Here is a 24,332-nt window from a genome sequence, read left to right on the forward strand (position 1 = left end):
TTCTACTATAAAGCTGGCGACACCTGGGTTAGATCCTCAGCCATGGCAAGTGATACCCCCCCCCCCCACCTTTTTGTGGAGAGAAGGATATGTAAAGGAGATATTTCTTATTTATTTGTTATTGATATTCTCCACAACAACGCTAGTTTTTCTATTTAGAGTCACGTATTATGTAATTTTCCATCGAACTAAGACCCGTACTATAAAGAGAGAGTCCTTGCCTCTAAGGTCAATAGTTCAACAGCATTGAAGCGAGCAGGTCCGATCCTGCTGATGGGACAGTCTGTGTCAAAACCGGTACAGAGGTTTGCTTGTTTTTGAATAAATACTGGCAGAATGATGCACTCCCAGAAGGCCATTGTTTGTGTAGAGAAATAACTTTTCTTTTAGTTTTTTTTTATGTGGAGAGACGGGTGTGTGAAGGAGATGCATTGTCTGCTGTTTGTTTGGATATAAATGTGAAGTATGCTGCGTGGCATGGGGAGGCCTTCATATAGTTGTGGTCTGACAAAGGGCTCTGAATTATAACGTATTATTAACTTACCGCAGCATTAGATATATATAGACATGCAGGGCTGAAGGCAAATCGTTGCTATTGTGTGGTTTTGCTCTGTGGGTGGTGGTGGTGCAGTGATTCACTCACCGCGAGCCCAACAAACGGGGCTCAATTTCCGGCCCTGAAAAATTTCACTTCCACAGAGTGTCTCTCAACTCGTGCTGGGGGCTCCGCCTGAGTGAACTCATTCTTAAAATGTGGACGCGGTGTCCCGTGTGAATAGCAGCACTGGGGAGACAAATATGACTGAGCGTGGTGCTGGCCACACCACCCCGAACTCGTCTTAATCGGGCCAGCGTCTTGTGTTGCCCGTACAGGACGAACTTCGCCTTTCCGCGTGCGCGCTCAACTCAGGGCGGGGTCCTCTCTCTCTCTCGAGCTTTGTGGTCGCAGTGGTGCGTGGGGTGTGCGGCGTGGCAGGACCGTAGGGCTTGAGAGGGTTGCATGCCTGCTTTACAGCCTGGCCGCGCACTCTGTGAGCATCGCGGTTTAACGGCGCGCCTCGTGCACAATGCACGTCCCACGTGTCGCGTGTTTGAACGTTTGCTTCGTTTGCGCGTCGTGCGTGTGTCACGTGCCCTTCATAGGTGCGCTCGCGAAAGGCACTCGCCCCGAAAAAGAGTCCGTTCGGGATGTACGGGGGGGGGGGGATCTTTGCCTTGTGATGTGTATGCACAACTCCCGGTGAATGTTAGCATCTATCTCCGTAACCATGAGATGCGTGTAGATTTACGATCGTTATGTGTGCACGCATTTGTGAGCATCTGTCTCTATTTTTACGTGCACACGTGCATGCGGATGTGTGTTTGTGCCAGTGTTTGCATCTTTGTGCTTTTAGGGATGCATGCGCATGTGTGTTTGTGCGCGTGCTGTTATGCGTACTTGCGTGTAGAAATTGTGATGTGCTGTTCAGTCACTGTGATTTGTTCCCAGTATCCCTGCTTTGATTGCTGGCTATGATTACAAGAACACAAAGTACTTGGCACTTTGTAACTCAACCCATATCAGGCCCTCCCATCGGCAGATCTCCCGTAGGTAGACTCAGCCTAACACGATTACCTGGTATCGTTTGACAACACCGGCACAGAGGAGAAAGAGGCAGCTATCCAAATCATTCTCTTCACCCGCTGGGTTCTATCGTTGTAAAGTGTCTCTGAACTTTGCATTTTGATTTGTGTTAGTTTCACTATTTCGCCATCAATATTAGCAATTCACAACTCGTATTGACATTTGAATTAAAACAGATTCCAGATTGAAAATAATAAACTTTCTTTAAATATGAACTTCACACAGAGCAAGATTTCAAGAAGTCTATGAAACATGAAGTTCATCTGATGAGTTGACAGATACTCAAGCATCTGAATGTATACAATAAAGCCATAGGGAGGCAGTCACCTCTGATGCTAATCACACTCCGTGTAAGTGGCGGTGCGTGTTAAAACCCCGGGCCAACACCACGGAAATGTCGCCACTTGGGCCCCACCCCACCACCACCCTTGATGAAGCCCCTGGCTCATGTGTGGTGGTCTCCACTCTACAATCAGTGAGTTCATAGCAGAAAGAGAGAAAAAAACACACAGCGGGATACATTTGATTTTGTGCTAAATGCAGTGTTTTTAGTCTCTTCGGACTTTGGTAATTTATCAGATGGGCATGGAGCGAACCACCCATCAGCACAGCCGACAGAGTGGCTGCGCAAGGAGTAGGCCTATTGAAACGATAGCAGCAGTGGGGGTGTTGTGCAGGTCTCTGCCGTGGCTCTGGCCCAGCGTGAGAAGCCTCTCCAGTGTTGAGGGCTCTGTGGTGAAGGAGCAAGTGGTAGAATTTCACGATTCCCATGGCGAGTGTCCTCTCTGTAGAATAACCTCTGTTTATTTAATACAAACCAGTACTCGTTTTACTGATCTCAGCAGGGATGATAGGCCAATTTTTAACACTGGCCATTATTTGTAATCCACGTGTTTCCAATTGTGATCGACTTGCTCTGAACACATCGGCTGCCTGAATAATGGAAGATTTATTTGCAGGACAAGTGAACATTTCAGATGTGGGATGTGACACAGGAAAACAGTGTCATGGGGTCTTTCATGTGTATGTCTACTACTGGAGCAACGATGGGAAACGCATCAATGATTCCATGCAAACTGGACATATAATGAGCTCCTTGCTGTCAGCCACCTTGAGTATGAAGGGGACAGAGTTCCACAGTGGCAGAGGTATCGTTGTAGAGGAACCTAGCTGTGGGAAGATATATATGAGAACAAATCGCTGTCCCTCTTTAATGTTTGGCTGACGTGAACAGAGAAGCACTTTCCTGCTCTAACCTGGCGTCGAGTGCCAACAGTTTTGAATTGTCCCTTGACAGCAAGAGAAACCAAATGTAAAAGCAGACGTTTTGCATTTACATTTCAACATGTAAAGAAATGCCAATGATAATGACAGCCAATAGATTCAGTTCAACTTTGCGTGGAAAAAATGTGTACTCTGGCCAATACGGCAGTATGGAATTAATAGTTTGCATATATTCACAAAGATCACAAATGTGTTCAGAGTTATAGCACAAGGAAGTGATTGAGCAATAAGGCATACGTGCATAGGACATAGAGTCGTTGACGATAAACATGGTGCAAAATCTGAATGTTGTTATAGGATAATGGGAAATATACCCGCTTGGAATATCTCAAAGACAAACCCAAATGATTCCCATGGACGTTCCACTCCCAACAGTGTATACTGCACAGCTCGTTGGGCTCGCACCTTGCGATAGAAAAATAATCAGATTCTTAAGCATGGGACACTCGGCGCGTGGATCAGAAACATGGACATTGACAAAGCCAACAGAACAAAAGGTGAAAAGTGAGAAACGTGAAGAGAAACGCCGCGTGGATTAGTAGAGACCGTTCGTGCGTTATAGACGTCATCTTGACTGGTAAGACAAGTAGGTGGCCTCAAGCAGGGCATAAGGAGTGCCATCCAGCGCAGAGAGACCACTGTGGAGATGAAGCGATGATGACATTAGCTCACAGCGGATTACTTAATCATAGCACTGAGTGAGGGTGATGACATCGGTAGGCCTTCTCCCAGCGTGGGGGGGGGGGTCTCAACTGTGGATGATGATGATGATGGTGGTGGTGCTGGGGAGCTGCGTGATTTGCACGTACGCATTAGGATACGCATATTGGGTGTGTCGGTTATTTGCATAATGCGCGCGTCCGTTTCTTTGCGCATTGTCATAATCTGCGTGCGCCTTTTTTTTATTACGTTCACATTCACAGGCATATTTGAGGCTTCCTAAACCGACCGCCTTTTTGCGGCATTTTTACCATTGCATTTTGTAAGCATTGCTCTGTACAGGATTGAAACTTAATGGCATGCAATGGCCACCATCTAGGGATCTTTCTCAATCCACGCCATGGGGTTTGGCGAAGGGGTGCCCGAGACCGGTCGAGATGTCGCTCCCCACCGATGATCGCTGTGGCCGGGAATCGAACCCCGGCCACTGGGTTCACAGTGCTGCTGTGTGCCTCTGCTCTTTTGAGCATCGTCGTGCACGTAACACATCTATGCTGTGCATGTCTCTTCTTGTACGTGCAGTATGTGCGTGCTTGCGTGTTGGATGAGTTGTGTGTGTTTGTATGTTTGCATGCGAGTGTGTTTGTGTGGGGCCCATTTATAATGAATTGCTTTTGAGTGGTAGCCTTGCCCGTGCCAGCGACACGTGTCAAAGTCCCAAGTATTCTTCGCGAGGCGTACGAGTTATGTTTGTACCCCAAAACTGACTCTTAATGCAAACCACGTGGCCAATGCCTTGAACGCTCGTGCATACAACTGTACACGTGTTAGGGGCACGTGCACCGACAGATATATGCTCGTCTGTGTGGACTTCAGACTCACGTGTGTTTGTCAGTCGGTGTGTTTGTGTGCGACTTCATGTAGATTTGTTGATTTGTGTGTCACCCAGAGCAGCCGTGTGATCTCTAGCTTTCTGTGCACTTGTGTGTGTCTTTATCACTTTACCCTCGATCTCATAGCTCGTCTCGTGAGTGACTTGAGCACCGCATTGTTGGCACTGCCGTATGTCCGGTACATCTGAAAGGTGCGCAAAGAAGCTCGGAGAGATGCACGCTCGCAATTATACCGAGGCAGAGAACGAGAAACGTACGTGTCTATGTCGAACTCCATTGGCACCGTACGTAGCCAGCCGTGCCCATCGATCACGGAGCGAACGCGAGCTCGAGACATCGGCGTGACTTTAAAGACAAGCGATTGCGCTTGGGCAGGAGACATGGCGAGAGGAGACCATGGTGTGTGTTCACTACCACGGGAATGATGGAGTGCCAGCAGCCAGAGCTGGGAGCAAGCCCGGGAGGAAGACGTCTATCGGGGAGATGGGAGGCGCTTGTCTAGCGGACAATAGATCATGGCTGCTGCTGCTGCTATGTCCAGACCAATTGTGTTTCCATTATGTGCGAGTGTGTGCTTAGGAGGTCGGTAGATTGCAGAGTGTGTGGGGAGAAGCGGTGATCTCAAAGTTGGTAACACTGCATTACAATCCTCGTGGCAAATAGAAATTCCTATCCAAGCTTGGCCTGGACATCCTCTAAGTCAGTGGTTGTTAACCTGGCGTGCACCCTGCACCCCCAGGGGGTGCGAGATGCCCTTTCTGGGGGTGTGAACTATGGCCAGATTTTTTAGAAGGTAAATCATCGAAAACACAAATGAAGCACGGGCACATAGGTACAACTACTTTGTTTCATCAAACCTCGATGCGTTTGATAATTGGTTTTTTACCCTTCTATCTGGCAACAAAACTGACACCTTTTTTTATTGCCAGATAGAAGGGTAAATAAAACAATTATCATATTTTTACTGGCAAATGAGGTTCCCATGGTGGCTCGATGCGCTTATTAACATTGTACACTTTTTACGATTGAGCGCCAAAGGGGTGCAAGAGTACAGTCTCGGTTAACGAACCATTGCTCTAAGTCAAGTCGGAAGAAAATGAGTTCATAATTTGATCAATATCTCGTGGTCAATACCTCCGAGGTGGCTCAGCCTGCTGATGACCACGACCCTGCCACGACCTTGTGTGCCATGCAGACCTCAATAGGTGCCGGCTAACAGCGCCTGCTGCCTGCATATTGATGCTGTTAAATAGGAGTCTTAGTCTCTGTGTAAGCGTTAGTTGCGTCGATGTGTATATGTTTGTTTTTTACCTCTGTGTCGCGTTCCGTTGTGTAGGACTGTGTTTGATTCATCCCAGCTGCTCTCCGCTGAGCAGTAAAACCCAAGATGTGCACGCATGGCAGTAAAGTCAGATGCCCGATCGGTTGTGGTTGGGTCAAGTGTGGGGACTCCAACCTCTTCCAGCTTCTGTGACCAGTCGTGGGATCATTTTGCATTGTCTTATTACATTTCGTTGTTTACTGGGAAATATATCTCAGTGTGTTTGGTGGGTGGGAGCATATTCGCGTGTTTGTGGTGATGTGTACCTATGCCCAGCGGCCGCATGGTGCTAACAGGCATGGCACGGCTAGGCAAGAGCAGGAGTGCTGTGGTTGGGAAGGATGCGGAGCTGAGTGGACTTGCCGATGACTGGTACCAGCAGTGTCAAGATCGGCCTCTGTGGAGGAGGTTTGTGAGGGCTGCTCCTTGGCATTTGGAGGCAGTCGCCCTCCAGCAACAATGGAGGCAGAGGAGTGACGCTCACAGCAACAAGCGGAGCGCCGGGCAGCGGAAACACAGAAAGTTGTCAAAGTGGGGAGCACAGTTGGTGCATATGTCAGTCATCTCAGTCAGTCAACCCATGGCACCTGGGTATGTTCCGTGACCTCCTGCCAGCAGGCCTTCGACACTTCACGTGGTATCAAAGTGCACGTAGCATGGCACAAGCAATGTGGTGATGTCACCGCTCCTTAGTGGTGCACTGGTTGTTGTTGTACCTATGAGAGAAACGAGGGATCGTGCTCTTTGTGTGTAGAGGTGGCATAGTGGTGAGCACTCACTGTCAAGCCCAGTCATACCAGTCATGATTGCGGTCTATTCTCTCTGCTCTAATCGTGTCCACAACAAGTCTCCATTTGTTGACATCTTCTGTGTCGCGCAAGAACGCACGGTTGATGTTTCATCTTCATTCTAGGCAGTTTCCACGTGGAGTGTTGTCATGTCATCTCACGCGAAGTTAACAATCTACGCGCAAACGCCCTTCAGCCTCAATATATTTTTATTCCTTTTGAACGTTGAGAGCCACTGAAATTCATCATCCCGAATGTTCGGGGGATGTCTGTACTCACAGCTACAAAAAGGAGAGAGCCAATTGTGTCTGCTGTACAATTGTGGCAACGGCTTATTTCCATATTCTAAATTGGCGGGTTTTTTTTGCAAATGGCGTAACAATGTTTTTAACGTTCTATTTCCACCGGATGGCATGCTACGGTCATTTCCTACATACATTGATAATTTTCCTGTGGGAAATGAACTATTGACTGCCTACAGACTGCTGATTGTGGAGCCCGGATCGCTCGGCTCGCCATTTCGCTGCAACATCACGTGCTCCGTGCGCACGTGCGTAGTAATTGTGCTCACGTGAGGGCATTCGTAGCCTCGCGTAATGCCATCTGCATGGGCTCCCAGACTTGTGATGGTCATGTGTGCGTGTCCAAGCACAGTGACTTTGGTGGTGTAGCGGTTAGCGCTACGCTGCACTACGAACCCGGAGACCCGAGTTTAATTCCCACTCACGGCCAACACCGGTGACGATTATCTGAACCTGTTCTGGGCCTCCCTTAAGTCGACTCGGCCTCAAATGAGTACCGGGTGCGATGTGTAAACATCGCCGCTAGGGAGACAAATGCGGCCGGGCGTGGTGCTGGCCACCCACCCCCTTGTGTCCCGTGCCGGCCTTTATAGGCGGTCGCTAACAGCACTTGCCCCAACAGTATGGTAAGGCTATACGGGGGTTCTTTGTCTTGTCCTTGTGATTGTATTTGCGATTTGGGTTTCCCTCCACCGTGCGTGGTGAATGTTGTGGCTGTGTCCATGTAATAGAGGACAAAGTAATCACGGAACAGTTGGAAGGCAATTAAATCAATTGTCATCATTCGCATTGCGATTAAATTGAAGAATCCACTTTTACCATTGTTTTTGCCATGTTTTTGTACTTTTTCTCATGTTTACTGCCTCAATTTAACCTTATGGCGGTACCCCGGGCTACCATAGTACCCGGCTCTCGCACAATGTCCGTGATGCAGTCACTGTCAGTCTGTTGATGGTCGGCGATGCGGCAATCGACTCATCTCGACGAGCTGTATACGATGCACTACGGTGCGTACGAACGTTCAGGGTTTCGGCGCAATCGTCCTCGCTGCGTTTCTACATCGCGGAGTAGCACTGATTTCAGATTGATTGGTACCCCAGTCGCGGAGTGAAGTACACCCCTGGACAAAAATAGTGTCCCATAAATAAAATATTTAATTGCCTCGGCCATTTAGTATTATTTAGTACCTGGGGGTACCGCCATAAGGAGCAATTGTAAAATTCAGTTCAGATCACTCCATTAGTCAAAATGTAATATCATATCATTTTTTATTTAATGTGCATAGAATATAACATCGCACAATGCGAGGCATGTATTGTGAGTTTAGGAATTGATTGTAAGTGCCAAATCGGTGCATCGCTAGATGCGTCATCGTTGGCACACTACCTCGGGAACGGTTTGATTCTTGGCTGGGAAATCCACAATTTAGACCTGGCGCAGGCCTCCTAAGGTTGATTTAACCTAAAATTAATTCATAGCATGGTGTGTCAAACGTCAACACTCGGCAGAGCGTACTGCTGACACACACCATCCTCTGGCGTGCCTTTCCAGCCTTAATAGGTGCTCGCTAACAGCACGTGCCACAAACATATATACAGCACAACAGAGGGTGACTCTCAGACTTTGTATTTGTGTAACAGAGCTTGTGCTGCGTGTATCTCCTTCAATACCCGTCAGGGTTTGAATGCATGTGATTGTATGTGTGTGTGTGTTGTTTTGTGTGTATGTGTGTGTATGTGTGTGTGTCCCAGGGGCAGGCATTGCAGGTTTCTCAGGGTATTTGGTATCGGCCAATCTCATGTCAATTACCACATTCATTTTCAATGCAATAACTTTTGTTTCCGCCCCCCCTCCCGTCTCTCTTCTTTTTATTTTATTCAGCCTTCACGTCAAACCTGGTTTGAGCACCGGGAGTTAATAGTGCAGAGCACCTGCACCCAGCCCCACTCCACCACTGCCATTCACCCTTCCCACAGAACTTCCCAGCTGCTGCTGCTGCTGCTGCCCCACAAAGACGCTCGCAGTGAACCTCAGTTGCAGAACCAAATCGTGAACGTGAATGCCGACACAGAGCTGCACACGGTGTCAATATAACCATGGCAGTGGCCATTCTCATCCACGTGGACAAATTTGTCCGTCCGGGTATATTTGGTCACGCGACCAGTTGAATTGTATGCAACGCGCATTTCTTTTTTAAATCGAGGTCAAAGATTAAGTCGAAGGGTGAAGGCGCAGCCCCTGCAATGTCTCGCCTACCCCGCTGCTGGCAGAAGCGCCTGCACTCGAGATAGCTCTTAGAGAACCCCCCTAGAGGGTGTTGTGGCCTACTCTTCCACGCTAGGCAGACACACTGTAGGAGGTGGGAGTCCCCACACTTTACCCCACCACACTATTTTTTCTTTTTTGATTACTTTTTTTTTTATTGCGCTTCTGACATTTTGCCATGAGATAAAGTGCCCGTTCGGAACGCTCGCAGAGCATCGATGTTTCTGCTTCTAGTTGTGGACTATTTAGTTCCAACTGACATCTCACTCTTGATTGTTCTCTCTTTATATTGTGCTCTGGGTTTTGATTATTTTGCTCTGGTAAGTCACCTCTGATGCTCTGCTACGGGACCTTTGTGCTTATCTGGGGCCCGTTGACTGTGCTCTCACACGATTGTCCGATGTGTCTGCACCTGCTGAATGTAAACTTTAAACTATTAAACTAAAACTAAATGTAAGAGAGGGTCCAGGAGTTCTGCTGAGAGAGGTATCTCGGTCTGGTTGCACGTTTGGATAAATGCTCAATTGTCCTGTCTTAGGGATGTAAAATCATATTTCATCGACACAGTCTTCTTCCCTGTCAGGTGTATGAGAAGTAGAGTTTTAAAATTAAAATTATTTATCAATCACACTTTTTCCAGAGGTTGGATTACCAAGCGGTGCATGACATTGTGCCAGGTGTCGTCACGCACACCTGGAATGCAACAATTTGAAGGTAGAGTTGGTGGATTGCACTGATCGCTAGTAAGTGCGTATAGTATGTGGGGAGCGGTGGTGCAGCGGTTAGCGCTACGCTGCACTACGAACCCGGCGACCCAAGTTCAATTCCCGCTCACGGCCAACACCAGTGACGATTATCTGAACCAGTACTGGGCCTCTCCTAGGTCGACTCAGGCTGAAATGAGTACCTAGTGTGCTGTGTAAACATCGCCACTGGGGAGACAAAAGCTACCGGGCGTTGTGCTGGCCACCCACTCCCTCGGTGTGCCGTGCCGGCCTTCATAGATGATCTCTCACGGCGGCATAGTTAAGTTTCCATTTCATGTAGGTTTCCTCCCACATGCAAAAGCATTCTTCTGAATAATAGCCCTAAAAAATGACATTTGAATGCTGTATCTGGCTTGGGTCATCATAATTAAAACTGAGCCGCGCTCTCTGGCTTTGAAGTGGTGGTATTGAGCATTTATTTTCAGGGTCAAAAAATCTCTCGTCCCAATTCTTGGCCCTGAGCTCGTGGCATTTATACCGGTGACGATCTATCCCCAGGACGAGCGGCATCGACTCCCCATCAGCGGTAGACATTTCATTGGCCTTGTAGCGGCCACAGGGTGGGTGAGGCCTTCACGGCGATCTTGACTCGCGACTTTGTGACCTTGCACTGGCAACCTCGCGGACCTTGCGAGTCGGGCATTCTGGCACATGAAACCACCCGGTCAAATTATACTCTATGCCAAACATAGGCCCAGACCACGATACAAAAAAAATTGGTGCTTATTTAAAAACAAATGTGACTCTTTTCTATTTAAGTTGTATAATGTTGTTCTATATCGAACATTTTTTGTGGTTTTAGTCGCAGTTCTACAGAAGAAGAAAAATATATAAACGATATCAATCAACCATCTTGACTACAAATTACACAGTTAATGCTTGTTAGCAGGAACATTCTTAATATAAATAACCATCACAATGCAGCGTATCGATGTCCGTGTAACCAACGCTCGCCCACACCTGTGCGTCCTGTCCCGGCCTTCATGACGACACGGAACACCTGCTTGCAATAACCTGCAGAGCGTTCCCGTTCCCACTTAACGCAGGGGGGGGGGGGGGCACTCTGCGTCGTGAATTTTTGCGCGCTCCCTGCCGGGTACAAAAAAAATCCTCCTGCCCCAAGGGGTCGTTCTTTGGTAAAAGAGCTTTGTTAACCATTACGGTGGCTACGCTTATACGCCACACTAATCAATGTTGCAGCCCGCGATCCGCCGGAGCCTGATACGGCACACGTGGTGCACATGGAGCGGTGGGACCCGCCGAGTTCTCCGTCTCCTGTCCCCGCTGTGTGCTCCCCCCCCCCCACCCTTGACATCCTCACCCTCCCCTCCTGAGCACCAGCTCTCTCTCTCTCTCACTCTCGCTCTCCACTCGGGTCCTGTCCTCATGACACTGGCCCCAGATAACCCGCCCGAAGCGAACCTTGCGCTCACTAAAGACGCTCTGTTTGCGTTTAAAGACAGCTCTGGAAAGTGGTTTGATGTTGGGGTTCCACCGAGTTGTATTTATTATCACGTTGGTTAGACGTGGGGTCCTTGTCAGTTGGGGTTTATTATCGTGTTCGTGGTGTCACAGTGGCTATGTTTAGCTCGAACTTTAAGGGGGTATCCGCATATCTGGTAGTTTACCCTCCGGCTGAGTGGTGTTGTGCTAAGAGTGTTCGACTCACAGCCAGAAGGTTGCATTTTCAAAGCCAGGTCAGGATCGACTTGGAATATCATCCCTCCAGGCTCAAAGGCACTTGACCCGCTTTGTGGGGAGCCGGCAGCGGTTGTGTTGTGAAGAGACTGGGCCCCGCCATGAACCCGTGGAACTTCCACCCGTGGCTCAGGGCCGGCAGCAGAGATGAGTGTCGCCGCATCGCCTATCTGACTGTGGAGACCCTTGACTCTGAGGTCATCGCGTAGTTTCACGTGGGTTCGCCTTCATCTCTGCGGCATGACACGTTGCTCATCTCTGCTATCCTCGTGCTCTGAAAAGGCGTCTTTCTTGTTGTCATTATTTGCAGCGTAGTTTCCTGTCTCATTTACCATTGCATTTAATTCATGTCATGAGCGACCTTTTCATCATGAACAGCCAAGCGAAACAAAATAATCCTTTCCTGATCAGTGTTCTTTTGTTTAAATGTGTGCTGCATATTAATTCAAAACTATGGCTACACAATGTATAATAATACATTTCTCATGTGGATTACAAAAGTAAGAATATAATTCATCGGGAGGGGGTCGGGAACTTTCGGAGTCTGGATCTAATGCCAGAAGTTTATCCTCAATAGCCCGAATCACTCCTTGATGGGAATGGCATTTTAATGTAATGCAGAGTGATCTAAAATGAAGTAAAAATAGAAATATTTAATGGACGGAGGAGCGGTGGCACAATGGTTAACTATGAACCTGACCACCTGAGTTCAAGTCCCAGCAATGGCTCTCAACAGTAATTACATCTGATCCACTGCTTCTCACTTGGCACCCAACCATCCCACGTTGACCAGCAAAGCGAAGTATGGTCAATAATTCCCCACGACAACCTTCGTTCAATCATGGACTGCGAAATTATTTTTTAAAAATCAATATATAACTCTTTCATATATATATATGAACTTCGTGTATAGCATAACATAATGCACTTGTGTATAATCTATTTATATATTTGTCTCGCATGGCAGAGCAATTATGCTACCAATCATGAGAAAGTATTTAAAATCCAGATCATGATTGACTTTGTCATCATCGTCACCGTCATAATACAGCATTATTGTCCTTATTCGTGTTATTCATTAATCCATAACATGATATAGCACTCGGTTAGACTGCAGTAGGTATTCCTGTATATATTGTCGGTCTACTCCCAGAGAGATATGGAATTTCCACTCCTGGCTCTAGCCACACAAATGAATATAAGGACCGCAACAGGCTCATTTCGATATTTCCAGATTATAAAATTACTGGTAATTATCTTGTATTTTTATGCCACTCATCTGTTGATTAAATCTGTCATTATTTTCAGCATCTGAAAATCCCTTTTTTAACTTCTGTATGAAACCAAACTTAATTGTAATCGGTCCCTTCCGTTATTTCCCCTTCACAGTCAAACGTATGGGCAGCCTCAAGTGAATATCTAGTTCTCTCCAGGGAAAGTTCTTGTTCAATCTGGAGTCAATGAGATCAACAATCATTCTAAAGTTCTGTATCACAAATCCAATGAATGCTATCAGTGACTGCATCCCCCCCCCCCCCACATATATGTAATGGGGTCAGGAATTAAGCACGCCTAATTAACGTAACCGGTGGCAGGTGGGCCTGCTGTTGTGTGTTCCATGCCTGCGGCTTTGCTGGCGCGCAACTCGCTCGCTCTACTACGCTTGGGTTTCCTCCTGGCTTACCCCCACCCTCTCCTACCCCCCCCCCCCCCCCATATTGAATGGTATCCTCCACTTGATTTTCAACACGCACGTTTTTTTCGGAGCATTCCATGTTGTCGCGAGGGGTGAACTCGCACGCTGCGTGGACGAGAAGCTGTCGCAAAAGCAAAGGACGCAACTGTGTCCGCGAAGACGTTTGGCCAGGAAATCCCAGTCGCAGTAAATTCTGGCTTATAATTGAAATATTCAACACGTTTATTTTCTGTTTATTTAATCATCGATTATATCTCAGTTGTGCTGTTGGAGTCAAGTCAAACAAACGTAATTTTTCTTATTTCAATAAGCATCATTTGATAACAATTCAAGTCAGCAGGACAGCGCTACTCTACAGTACTTCCAGAGTCACCTTATCTACCCAACACTAAACAAGGCTTCTTCATCTTGATTTGAAGCTTTCGTGACTGCAGGAATCCATACTCTTTGGTTCTTTGAGTAAAGTCACGTAGGTAGAAATACAATAAAACAAATCTCGACGTTTCGATCGCAACACAAGCAATCTTCATCAGGTGGAGATTGCTTGTGTTGCGATCAAAACGTCGTGATTTGTTTTATTTTATTTCTACCTACGTGACTTTATCGAAAGAATCAAAGAGTAAGGCTTCTTTATACTTTGTAAATAATGGTTTTCCACCTTTCAATTTCCGCATTTATTTGTAGATTTTAGCCTATGAATATATATGCTTTGGTTCTTTCGGAAAAGTCACGTAGGTAGAATTTTTGTTTTTTTTATGAAAACATTGTATGTCTTTTTTACCTACGTGACTTTACCGAAAGAACCAAAGAATATGGATTCCTGCAGTCACGAAAGCTTCAAATTATGAATATATACTTTATATATATGTGTGTGAAGACACTGGTGAACAGCCTGAGACCATCGACTTGAGAGCTTTGATTAATTCCAAGTGCGTCCACAATTCGAACCCAGGATCTTAGCGGCTCTGGCTTAGTGCTCCGATATGGGTATTAACCTTCTACGGGACCAGGTCAACTTGCCTACACATGCTGACCAGTGATGGATGTTGTTCAACCCTATTCAGGAACAAGGCTGAACCGACCTTGTCCGGTTTGTGGTGGACACATTCGCTGATCAATAATTCGATTCGCGTATGATTTTCTATCATTGCTACAGACAGATAGTCAGGTTCCCAATTGAAGTGAGTTTTATTATCTTAGGCTGGTAAAACCACTGAGCACCCGTTTTTATTTTGTTTATGTTGAATTTGCGTTACATTTTAATCAAGCCCAACTTTGTTCGATTATGCTAGCAGATATGTACACACAGTATATTACTCGCTCATGTGTACAGCGAAATAGTGTAGTCTATTGCTTGTGCAAGATGAGTCCTTAAATAATGTGATGGTACTGGAGAGTAGCCCGAGTTGACTTGTGGGATCTCCTCTTCTAGGAGTTTGGAACTTGGATTGTTCCCGAGATACTAAGAACAAAATCAATACATATATTGAAAAAAAAATAGGAATTCTAAATACGTAAGAAAGAACCCAAGATCATACGTAAGCATCGGTTTCTCCAGCCGGCGCCATCACCTACCCCACCACCTCCTCGTCCTTGTGCCCCTTGCATACCAGTCCCTGCACGCAGCTCATCTTCCTTTCCAAGGGGGATTTGTCTCGGGGAGCCTCGCTAATGGACAACATCACCACCACGTCTCATCTCCCAGATGTTACGGCATTCTCAACGGCGCCCACCCACCGGGCCCCCGTAAATTTTCACCGCGTTACTCGCTCGCAGCGTTTTTAAAGCAGTTCGTTCCGGTGTCTCTTCCTCTAACTCTTGGGGAAATTATGAACCCTTGAAAAAAACACGTAACTAATTGCGTACAGCATACGTATTCATCGTTTCTAACTGTGGTCGTGTTATTTAGGTTTATCTTAAATTTTCATCCCAGGACAGCCTCTGAAACTCTGAAGTTTTCTGTTGTGGAATGACTGGCTGATTTCAGTTAAATGCACGTCTTTACGCCCCTTCTTGGCTTAGTTACACTGCAGCAGAGCGCTCCAACACGTCTGTATGGCACTTCCAGCGTGCATTACACCCCTGGTGGCTTGTATGTCGCGCAGTACCCACTTGTAGTACGGCATTCCTCATGGCTTTTCGATGCCCTGGGTTTCTCTGCAGATGATGTATGCGCATTTCACCATCCTCGCACTCAAAAGTGTCAGATTACAAGCCTTGTGCTACCACGCCCAGCGTAAATAGTACTGTATGTGCAGTATACGTACAACATACACCAGCTATTGCCCTGTGGGAGTTTGGTCCGGTGGGATTTCTCAATTCAACACGAGTGTGAGTTTAGCCGCACAGAAATCTGCAGTTGTGCCCAAGAGTAAAAAAAGAAAATCTCTACATAACCAGTGAAATGATTAAAATGAACATTTTAACTGCTGAATATATGTAGCAGTTAAATTGCAAAAAAAAGTTAATTTTAACGCATTCAGTGAAATACAGAGGAAGTATTTTCCACTTGGATGGAACTGCAGATTTATACTGCGACCCCCTGCCCCTTTCATAAGTCCCCGCCTGCGCCAGAGCTGCAGGCTCTCGAAGTTCAATCGCAACAGGCAAGTCCCACACTTTACAACGCGGAGGAGAAATGCCGACACGACGGCGCTGAGCCCCTTGCGCTCGAGTAGCGCGTCGGGTGGGAGGAAAGGGCGCGCCAGGAGGCGGCGTGGGCTCCTTGCCCTCGAATAACCACGTGATTAATTACAGCCGGGGGCAGCTGTGGGGCACACACAAAGACAAAGAGCCCCCGTATAGCCTCAACGGACTGTTGGGGCAAGTGCTGTTAGCGAGCAGCATCTATGAAGGCCGGCACGGGATACGAGGGGTATGGTTGACCAGCACCACTCACTCAAGCGTGCACATACATACACACACGCACGCACATTCACTCTCTCTCTTCATGCACACATACTTCTCTTTCGCGCGCACGTGCGCGTGCATTTGGTTTGTGCACGTGGAATTTATGTTCTTACAAACACATACAAAGGTAAATATCCCCCTTTTAGCCTCGATAGATTGTTGTGGCAAGAACTGTTTGTGAGCACCTATTAAGGACAGGACAGCCCGCAGAGGCATATGCGGGACATGCAAAGCCCGTACGCCCATTCCATGTGTTCTCTCCGATGCCAATGTTGACTCAGCGTACCAAGCAGTGTAATTTTTTTGCAGGCCAAGTCAACTTAGAGAAGTCTCAGATTAGGTTCACAATGTCTTTGGCTTAAACTAATATAACTTTCCAGGGTCTGCTTGCCTAAACAAACACTGCTTGATAAAATTGGTCTGGTAAGCCAATAGGCCGATGAACTCAAACATATTTATTTGTATTTACACGTGAAGACGTAGAATGGAGGATTTACATCTTCATCTCTGGCGGATCTTAAAAAATAAAAACATCGTCATGAAGTTGCTGATTTTCTCCTCCAACCAATCAAGGACCATGGGCTGGGAGGGATTGGCATTGGGACGTCAGCATGGCTTCCACAGTTGGGCAGCACATCATGAATTGTCATGGCCCACAACCCCAGCTCCAAGTGATACTCATTCATTGACTCAATGTAATATGAACCCAAAGTGGTTGCTTAGTCTGTCTCTACGAGACACCAAAATAAAGACGACACATTCTGTAGTCTGGCGCTACCACTCATCTGCCTCGTAACAAGTTGTGCCTCAATTAGCCCGGATTTATGCACCAATACCTAGAGTCTCCGGCTCTGGGCCGGTAGATTTCCGGAATCAGAATCGCAACTCAACTGCGGCCTGATTGCTCTGCCCTGTGAGCAGCAGCCCTGTTGAAGTGATGCTTTTTGAAAGCCCCTGACCACGTGCCCTCAGATGGCAGGGTATCACAACATGCTCCTTCAGCCTCTGTTGACAGATTTGTCCAATGTGAAATGATGGGGTTACATCTGCCTGGCTGGTATCAGTTCAATGCACATGCTTACACCCCTCCTGCGTCTGCATGGCTCTTCCAACGTGCATTGCACCCCTGCTGTCTTGATACAATCATGGTTTTATTTGATTTATTCGCGGACAGAGCCTCGGGACATATTTTTGCTGAATTCGATTGCCGACCACGGCTGGCATCAGTGGCGAGTGATCTCAGACCGAGTCCCTGGACCCCCACGTCACGTGACTAAGTTCGGTCAAACAACCCCCACGACCGCCACGGCGTGCGGGAGGCACCCTCACTTGGCAGTGAGTGGATCGACAGGGGGCTGGGAATCATCATTCTATTTGTTGAGCACTTAGCAGGCAGATATTGCGAGAGAACCCCACCGCGTTGCTCGCTCCCGTCGCTCCATCGAGGTGCCCCCCCCCCTCCCCAGGGCTCCCAGCTCTTGTCGCGAGCGGCGGGAGTCGCGTGCGTGGGTTGCGGCCGCTGCTGCCCCCGCATCACCCCCGGGGGTTTAGTGGCGAACCCGAGACACCACCCGGCGGCTCCCGGGACGGCGTAAGGCGACCTCGAGTCGATTTGAAAAAAAATGTGAGAAGGTGACGCGGGTTTCCAAAAATGGCATTTACAATACGAGTCTGTTGAGCGAGCGCGGACTCTCAGGCACGTGTCGCGTCCTGTGGCCGGGGGTCTGTGTTTGAAAAGGTTCGTGGCGCGGCCTGACGTGCGATGTGTTCAGGGGGTTAAGTGGTGTGACACGAAGCTGCTTTGGCCTCCCGCGACATTGCCCGGTGCGATGATCGGCGCGTGGAGCGATGTCACCGTGGTGTTGGGGAGACCTTCATTCAGCAGTGTGTTGACAAATGGCTGTAAATTATTATTATTGCCTGACAGAGTGGTGTTATGTAGCCTATGTTGTCACGTTGTTGACACGCTTGTAATGTGAACTAATGTGACATTCGGCGGGGTGGCATAGCAATCCATGGAGTATTCGTGGCTTGAAAATATCCGCTGCAGTGCTGTGACACAGTGTGGCTTCACCAACCATGTGATGTCGTATGGAATGATGCTGGAATTTCCCACGAAGTGAGACGCGGTTTAGTCTGTCCGAGTTTGGCCAGGACAAACTATGACGCATGGGAACGTCATCGTGCGTGGCATCGCCTGGCACGAAGCAGCAAGTATTGTGCAGTGCTCACCAATGTCGTACTGTGATGGTGTGGTGTGGTATGGCCTTGTGGTGTGGTATGGTGTGACCTTGTGGTGTGGCATGGCCTTGTGGTGTGGTGTGACCTTGTGGTGTGGTGTGGCGTGACCTTGTGGCGTGACCTTGTGGTGTGGTGTGGCGTGGCCTTGTGGTGTGGTGTGGTGTGACCTTGTGGTGTGGTGTGACCTTGTGGTGTGGCGTGGACGCGATGCCGTGGAGGGTGGCACCGCGTGGCGTCGTGGACTCGGTTCTAACGTCCACGTGGTCTGGCTCGGTGCATTGTGGTGTGGCGCGGTGGTGGTGCCGTTGTGCCGTCAGCTGTAAAGGGGCCTCTTTGTTTGCCTGCCCAGGGTCGCCTTACCGTGCGGCACATCCCAACACGTGCGAGTGAGCGAGCCCTCTCAATCGGCCGTTGTCTGCACTAATTAGGGGGCGCGCGCGCGCTGCTTTAATTAGGGGGTGGAAATGAGTCATTACTGGCGAGAAACCCTATCGTTTTAATTGCTGGTAAATAGTGTTTGGCCAAATAGCTTCCAAGCGTTGAGCTCGCTGAGTAGAGCAAGTCTCTCGTCGCCGGGCACACGGCTCGTCATCGTCGTCTTGACGAGCTTAGCCCCCGTCCCCCTGGCAACACCGTGGAGTTGCATCGTGATATTGCAAGTTCCGTTGCGTTGCGTATTTAGGTGTCGTTTATAAATTAGTCCAATTCGTTTTAATTGCGTGCGTCGGGTTTGTTCATTGTTAGCCAGTTCATTTATCCAATTTCTTGTGAAATGCAGGAACCAACCAATAAGAATCGGTGGTATTGATAATACTGATTTGATGTTGCTGTTATTATTATTATTGTTGAGAGTGGAGTGGCTGGAATTATATTTTATTTTTAGAACATACGTGTTGTGTTTTATTCATGGCGTTATGCCCCTTGTGCTGTAGCGTCAAGAGCTGATGAAAAGAAATGTCCGTCCTGTGTCATATTACAGAACGATCACAGATGAGTAACTTCACAACGATTGGGGTTTCTTCTAAATTCTCAATAACTGGAGCCACTCAGCTCCACTAGTTTATGTCGAGCAGATTAGTAGCACGTCACTTCTCATCTTGAATGCAATCATTTAATTGCACATTTTAACCAAAGAGTCTGGCTCGTCCAAAGTTTTAAAACAAATGTAGATTTCGGATGTTGAAGATGGGTGGGTAGTTGGATGCTTTAGAGTTGCTTGGAAAATAATCTGCCAACAAGGGAACCTCTCTGTGTGTGCTTCAGTTCGGGTTGCCACCTGTTCTGGTTTTGCCAGGATTGTCCCGTTTTTGAGATAGATTTCCTCGGAAATCTGCAAGTCTTCCGAGGAGATTACAATTTCTGGTATTTTTCAGTTGCGTACGATTGAACCACACAATGTCTGTATGTTGAACTTCTTTTTTCACCGTACGTAGCCATCTATGCTAATCGGAAGTGCGTTTACAAGTCGTTCTCCCCTGGTATTGTAAGATACGTCTTCTTCGTCCAATGGTGTGCCGTGGCTTTTTGTACCTTGGATCAGCAGTCGAGTGAACAGCTCACATTCATAAGGTTGCAAGTTCAAATCCTGGTTAGAGGTTGACTCAGCCCATCATCCCTTCACTTTGTAGGAATGTCAACAGCGGTTGTCCTATGGATATTCTCATTTTTGCCACGGCAATGTGGAATTCCCACCTCTGGCTCAGGGCTGTAAACGGGAGACAGCACTACCTCAATGCTCATTTGACCAGGAGATCACCTAGACTTTGTGAAGTGGCACTGCTCGGTGCGACGTGTGTCAGCGTCTGCGCTGGAGAGACAGGGAAGGCCAGGCACGTGTGGCGCTGATTCGCTGCGCTCTCTTGTGCTGCACAAACCTTGAAGGGTGCTCGCTTACAGCACTTGCCTCGGTGGTCTGCAACACATGCCCTGTGTGTGTGTGAGCGCAGGTGGCCGGCGACCCGAGTTCGATTCCCGCTCAACGAAACGGTCCTGAGCCTCCCCTAGGTCGACTCATCCTCAAATGATTACCTGGTGCGGTGTGTGGCAGGCAGACGTCGCCACCGGGGAGACAAAGGGGGCGTGGTGCTGGCCACCCGCCCGTCTTCTGTGTCACAGTACCGGCCTTCAGCACTTGCCCCGACAGTCTGTTAAAGGCTGTGTGTGTGTGTGGGGTGGGTCTTTGTCTTCGTCTGTGCCAGGTGGCTGGCAGGGCAGGAGGATTGCCGCCAGAAGACGGACGTGCACTACCGCTCGCTGGGCGGGGAGGGAAACTTCAACTGGCGCTTCACTTTCCCCTTCAGCTACCTGCCGGCCGAGCAGCTCTGTCTGCTCACCTCGAGGGTGCGCCAACCCCCCCCCCCCCCCCCGGCCATTTATCAGCCTTGGCCAATCCACTGCTGGATGAGGGCCTGCCCAATTGCTGTTTTTTTAAGAACTTCATTGAAATGATTGCGCCGTGTGCTTCGTGACATTGCTCTGTGTGATCGTCCAATCAATATGAGTCATGTTCGCGTTTTTACAGTTCACTTGCCAAGTTACATGTACGACGATCGTGTTGGATATGTTTGATTTGTAATTGGGAGTAGTTTGTAGTCAGGTTAAGATATGTACTTATTGTTGATAATATGGTGCCAAGTAGCACTTGATCTACATCGGCTCTATTGAAGTTGTTTGAAATGATCCAAATGTTAAAAGCTTGTAATTGAAACAGACGTCTATCGAAAGGCCATTTAAATTGTTTGTTTTTATTTAAACATTTTCCAAGCAGCCAGGGCGAAATGACAACGAACTGCTAATGACCCGGACTGTGGCAAGTGTTGTTGTCAAATGATGCAGCCTCAACCCAATTCCGAGTTCGCTACCAGGTGAAGCTCAAAGCAGTTTGATCGGAGCGTCGTACGTTGGTGTTCATTCAGTCAGGAAAAGTCTTGAGCCCCTGGGGAGGAGCTCGATTGGCCAGACTTTGATCAACACGTCGGCACATATAAATACATATGACAATAATTTTGGCATAAATACGACGACGTTGCCGAACCCCAAGTAGAGAAATGGATAAAGTAAACGTCGGTACCCAATTCACAAGTTGCTTCACTGCCAAGGCTGCACGTTTACTTTTTTAAAGTGTCGAACTGTGCATGTGTGAAAACTGATGTCAGGTTCATTGTGATGAAATAAATACAGGACTGCAGAGCTTGGGAAATAGTTGGCACTGGCTGACAAGCTGTCCGTGTGGCTCCTCAGCGTTGTGAGATGCAATTGGCATGGCCACCGCTGTATACAAACTAGAAACTCACAAACATGCAAAGTATATGCAATTGTCACTTTGGAGTAGGCACCAGAACTTGGTGGTGAACAGAAATCCCTAAATTGAGGGGGTGAGATAACTCTAAATAACAATGAGTGCTGAATTTTCAAATGCTGCAGGACCCAGCAGAAGGAAGGAAGCAACGGCAGGATGGGTTTAAATGATTATCATTGGCCATTAAGACATTTGAATGTTAACCTTGTGGGATTTTGTTTACCACCGATAAAGCCGTTCTTTGTAGACACGAACTGCAAGGCACGTCGTATCGGGGCGGCACGGTGGCGAGATGTTAACTACCTCGCCTGGCATACAGGAGCTCGTGTGTTCAATCCCGACCCTGACGACGCCTGTAGATTTGTAGTTTGCGTGTGTCTCTGTCACCCCATGGTCATGTGGATTTTTGTCGGGGTCCTTAAATTTCTTTCGTCCACATTTAGACTCAACGCGCATTTAGAGTATTTGGCTGCTATAAATGTCCACGTGATAAGCCACTTCGTTGAAATATCATTTGTGGCCAGGTCGCTTCTGAAAAAGAGCAGTATAGCTCAATGGGCCTGACCTGGTAAAATAGAGATCGTTTATATCGAATAAGTTTCACTGATATTTTTAGAAGCCTAGTATCCAAGTGAATGTATATAAGCAAACAAGCCTCTGTGAAGTGAGCATTGACTTGTGTGTGTGTATGGGCTTACCCCGTGCCAACAGGAACACTTCTGGAGTCTGGACAAGACGGAGAGGAAGGTTCCTCCACGGCTCATCATCCAGATCTGGGACAACGACAGGTTCTCCTACGACGACTACTTGGGTACTAAGCACACACGCAGACAGAGCAGTCCAGTGCGCATGCGCGTCTGTGAGATGCGGTGCAGTGCGGAGCGGTAGTGTAGTGGTCAGCTGGCTGCGCAAAGAACGCAGCGAGTTCGATTCCCACTGACGGCTAACATCTGTGACGAATGTCTCACCTGGTCCTGAGCCTTCCCAAAGTTGTCGCAGCCTTGAATGAGCACGTGGTGTGGTGTGCGGATATAAACACTGGAGAGACAAAGGTCATTGTTTGCACAGTACAAAGAAATGGTGAGGTGTCATCTTCTTTGCCTGATATGCAGGAGGTCTCGTGGGTTCGATCCAACACCCTGGGATGCCTCTTGTCTATTTGGAATTCCCAAAGTTATTTTCCTGTGGTGGTCACGTGGATTTTTCTCCCGCTTCTTCCGGTTTTCCCTACACATTTATCAACATGCATTTAGATTATTTGGCCGCGACTAAGAATTCTCACGTGTGGTGGTAATATAAGCCACTTGGATGACCTATCATGTGTGGCCAGGTCTCCTGCGAAATTAAAAGCTGATAGCTTCGTGGGTGTCATCTGGTAAAATAAAATTGTTTCATTGAAATAACTTAAAATGGAACAAAAACTGAAAGGTGTACAAAGAAGCTCTCGCTATCTCCGGGGCCTTTTTTTGCCTGTGTCAATACGATGAAAACATAAGAATATGCTTTAGCCCTTCTCGCAATAATAAATAGATACACCTACTGCGAGCCATGACGTCTGCATGAACCGCACACACTTGTGGCAAAACATGGACACGTACATGGCCTGGTAACATGAACCTTTTGGCGGGACCCCGGGGTCCCGAATAAACGGAAGTCAAAATCGTAGTTCATCAATGTCTTTATGGCGACTCCGTCCCACCGCGCACAAAAACGCCGCAACCCGCCTGGCGCGGATCGTTTTGTTGTTGTGTCCAAGCGCAGCGGTGAGGACGAATGCGCATAAGAGCTGAGCAAGCGAGTGCGCTCCATGCTCGGTTATGGGCAGGATCATAAGGCTTATCCAAAGCTGCTCAAACTGCCTACACAACTTAAGTTCTTTATTTGTCATAACGGTTTGCATACTACAGTGAAACTGCTCTCTTATCTTCATTATTAGTTGTGACCTACCAATGTCTGCAGCCAGGTTCAATCGATGACAATCCTATTACCTGCAGATATTTAACAGATGAGATGCGTTGCACCGTTAATTCCTCCTGTTTGATCATTCTTCTCTTGTCCGTATGCATCTGTAATATCGTTGAGGACTCTTGGACGCCGGGGTTGAGGCACACGTATTCATTCCACAACAGTTGTCACAACCGCGGACATACAACACTGGAGGGGGTATCGGCCCCCTCACCCGGCTAGCTGGGAATACACTGCTAGCTATCTCTGACCTACCTCCTAGTCCTCCACTAACGGGCTAGGGGAGGCTGTCTGGCCCGACACTGGTAAGTCGGGCTACGGTACCCGGAGTCCCAGAGCACTAGCTCTGGTTCTCGGGACCACGCCGCTGGCTCGGTCCTGCGCGGCCCTGACAAGGGCGGCGTCCCAGGGGAGTCCAGGGCTCTAGCTAGACGATCTTCGGTCTTCACTGGTTTAGCTTTAACATTCTACCCCGAGCTCTCCGGCTCATCCCCTTTTATACCAAAACCCCCCGCTGAGGGGTGGGGCCAGCCCCCCAGGCTGCCCTGTGCGGACGTCGTTGAGAGCACCTCCCCGTGCACTCACGAAGCCCCGCCCACTGTGTTTGTTTCCCTGTGATC

General features: G+C 48.0%; 1 protein-coding gene across 1 annotated transcript in view; it reads left to right on the forward strand.

The window, feature by feature from the left end:
• The window catches only part of LOC144935212 (dysferlin-like), a 177,616-nt gene that overhangs the window by 137,544 nt on the left and 15,740 nt on the right, over positions 1 to 24,332 (forward strand). The window contains exons 50-51 of the mRNA XM_078861724.1: positions 20,648 to 20,789; positions 22,459 to 22,558. Of these exons, the coding sequence (XP_078717850.1) occupies positions 20,648 to 20,789; positions 22,459 to 22,558 (242 nt within the window). The remainder of the gene's footprint in view (positions 1 to 20,647; positions 20,790 to 22,458; positions 22,559 to 24,332) is intronic.

This window comes from Lampetra fluviatilis, chromosome 12 (assembly GCF_964198595.1).
Source record: "Lampetra fluviatilis chromosome 12, kcLamFluv1.1, whole genome shotgun sequence".
Taxonomy (NCBI): domain Eukaryota; kingdom Metazoa; phylum Chordata; class Hyperoartia; order Petromyzontiformes; family Petromyzontidae; genus Lampetra; species Lampetra fluviatilis.